The sequence below is a fragment of the Akebia trifoliata genome, chromosome 3, assembly GCF_017979445.1.
Source record: "Akebia trifoliata isolate Shusen 1 chromosome 3, ASM1797944v1, whole genome shotgun sequence".
Classification (NCBI taxonomy): Eukaryota; Viridiplantae; Streptophyta; class Magnoliopsida; order Ranunculales; family Lardizabalaceae; genus Akebia; species Akebia trifoliata.
In genome coordinates, this window is record NC_141377.1 from 57119616 (window position 1) to 57122724 (window position 3109).

Here is a 3109-nt window from a genome sequence, read left to right on the forward strand (position 1 = left end):
AGGACATTTCATTCTATTACGAGATGGCCAAGACCAAGTCCTAGTAAGTCGAGGTTTGGAGTTTGAATCTCCCCTCAGGGATCTTTATCAAGGATTTATCTTAAAAATTACCTGGTATATGTGGGAGAAGTTACTGTATGTGTCATGAAGATTAATCAAGTGTTCTGAAAGGCCTAAATACCACGATTTAAGAAAAAAAAGAAAAAACTTATGATGCTAGATAAGATCTTGGTCCATTAATCTTATGAACCTTGCTAGGTTGACAAAAAAAATTAACACCACCTCAACAATGTAAGGTTTGTAGTCTAGATAAAAATAAAAATCAATTTTTTTAATCTAATCAAAAGATTTGAAAATTGATAGTTCAAAATTCCAAAATTTAAACAATGCAATTTTCTTGTCTTGTTGATGTGGCACTCTTTTAATGGTTGAAATATGCCACGAGGTTATTTAGTAAAAAAAAAAAGAAAAAAATTATGCTCCCATATTAGTGGACCTACACACCCAAATTAATCATTTTTTGTAACTTCCTTCCATTGAATTAAAATCATAAAACATTGAGCTAACTTTTTTTCCCTCAAAATTTATATCATTTTCGTTATTCTATTAAATCCTATGGGTATTTTCGCCAAATCAAACAACGTTCCTAATACTTGGTTCCGTCAAAAGTAGAATATAACTTCGAAACATATAATAAAAATAAAATTAAAAAGGAAAGGAGGAGGTCGGTTCCTTGCAATAAACGTATCTTTGGTTTGGGCTTGGAGTTAGGTTCGGTTGGAGACTTTGAGTTTGAGGAGATAAGAACGACTCGATTCATCCTACCCCATCATCCACTACTACAAGTACAAGAACCCATTCTCACATCTCCCTCTAATAACACCTCTTTTTCTCTCCCTCTCTCAGCTTAAAACAGAGCTCCGTTTCTCTTCAAGCTGGCGATCGATAATCAAGAACCCATTGTGAAAGAAATCAAACCCAAGAACAGAAGAATCATGGTAAACCTCTTTCACCCTTTTTAGGTCAATTTTGATGGACGGTTCAGATTTCTTATGATGCTCTGTTTTTTATTATTATTATCAATCAGGGTGCAGGAGGTCCTGATGATGAGGAAAATAGGTGGCCTCCATGGCTTCGTCCTCTTCTCGGGACTGGTTTCTTTGTTCAATGTAAGTTTCACGCAGATTCACACAAGAGCGAATGTAACATGTACTGTTTGGACTGCATGAATGGAGCTCTTTGTTCTCTCTGCCTCGCTTACCATAAAGATCATCGCGCCATTCAGGTCGGATCATCTAAAATCCCCATTTTCCCACCAAAATTGATTGTTAGTTTTGATAGTTTTTGGATTTTTTACTCCTTTTGGACATCTGGTTATTCTTGTTTCCCGCCAAGATAATGATTTCTTTTGGTGTTTATTTCCTCTTTTTGGACATCTGGGTGTTCCTAATTTTGATGATTTTTGCAGATTTTTTTTCCCTTTTTTTACTACCAAAAAAGGAGCTAACTTTGGTGGGTTTCCTCTGTTTTTATTGATTGTTTTTGCAGATAAGGAGATCTTCGTACCACGATGTGATTAGAGTTTCTGAGATTCAAAAGGTTCTGGACATTAGTGGGGTTCAAACCTACATTATCAACAGCGCGAGAGTTGTGTTCTTGAACGAGCGACCTCAGCCCAGGCCTGGTAAAGGTGTCACAAACACGTGCGAAGTCTGTGAAAGAAGCCTTCTTGACTCCTTCAGATTTTGCTCTCTTGGATGCAAAGTAGGAACAAAAATTCCCAATTTTCTCTCTTAATCCATTGTTTTTTTAATGAAAATTTGACATAAATTCAAAGGGGTTTTGAGTAATTTGTGATTAATTTTGTAAAAAATCTTGCCTTTTGTTCTCAGATTGTTGGGACATCGAAGAATTACAGGAAGAAGAAACGATCGACATCTTCAGATTCTGAAGAATCATACAGTAACTGCAGCCATGGCCATGAGAAGAACAAAATTCAGAGTTTCACTCCTTCAACGCCCCCTCCAACTGTCGTAAATTACAGAACTGCCAAGCGAAGAAAGGGAATACCTCACAGAGCCCCAATGGGAGGATTTATCATAGAATACTGAAAACTATATTTATAATTACCCATATCTCCTCAAATATCAAGTATATATCACAATGCCCCCTATAGTCTTGTAAACACTCGAGCTTTTAACCCACTAAGCCGGTGTTGGGAACTCAAGCTCGTCTAATGTAAATAGAAGAATCAAGACGGAAAAGGAAACGGTAGTTAGGAGAGGGATTCCAAAATTAAAATAGTTTTTATATAGGTATTTGAGAGTAATATACATAAGCTTTGGTAGCGTGGTTGAAATGTAAATATAAATTCTATGGGTAGAAACGGCAATGTAATATATCTATCTATTTAAGGAATGAAATAAAAAAAAGATCCATCTGTATCGTATCAGTCTACAGTATATTGTTTCTATTTTTAGTAAGTAATGTAACTTTGCCGTGGCGTACTACAACACCTCTACGTGTGTGGGTCCCCATAATTTGCCGTCTTAAAAGAAAAAGTTAAAAAAGTGAACGACGATCCATAGGTACACGTGGAGAGGGTTTATTGGTGGATAGAATTATTCTCGACAATGGCAGAGCCGCCGCCATAGATGGCGTTTTTCTCGTGTGGTAAAAAAGTGCATTTATGAGTGATCTGATGCTTGTCGACGCACTTTAGTATATGCGTTCATACTATGTGAACCGTCCATTCCTCAAAGCAATCGCAATGATTGGTCAAACAGAAAGTCTACATAATAGACGTCTATTATTTTGTGATCATGTAAAGTATTTGGAGCGAAATATGATTGATTACAACTACAACATAGTTTGAGTAAATGTCTAAGTACGGAAGTAGTACATTGGATGGGTCCTACATTATGGATTTTTTTTTTAATCTTTCGAACTTTGACCAAATTCACGGTTTTCTATACAATGTGTTAAGAAAAAGTAAAGATATAATGGTCTTATCTTGTGGTCGGTCAAGATCAAATCAATTTTTTTTTTTTTAATGAGTTGGGAGAAAGTTGAGATCCAATGGTCACGATCTTCTTGTCGGTAAAAAATC

General features: G+C 36.0%; 1 protein-coding gene across 1 annotated transcript; it reads left to right on the forward strand.

The window, feature by feature from the left end:
- The first annotated feature begins 835 nt into the window (after nt 1-835).
- LOC147408271 (protein RGF1 INDUCIBLE TRANSCRIPTION FACTOR 1-like) lies at nt 836-2452 on the forward strand. Its single transcript, XM_086437188.1, has 4 exons — nt 836-998; nt 1088-1285; nt 1549-1764; nt 1893-2452. Exons 1-4 carry the CDS (start codon nt 996-998, stop codon nt 2109-2111), a joined length of 636 nt encoding a protein of 211 aa, XP_086293314.1. The 5' UTR covers nt 836-995; the 3' UTR covers nt 2112-2452.
- Nucleotides 2453-3109: the final 657 nt, after the last annotated feature.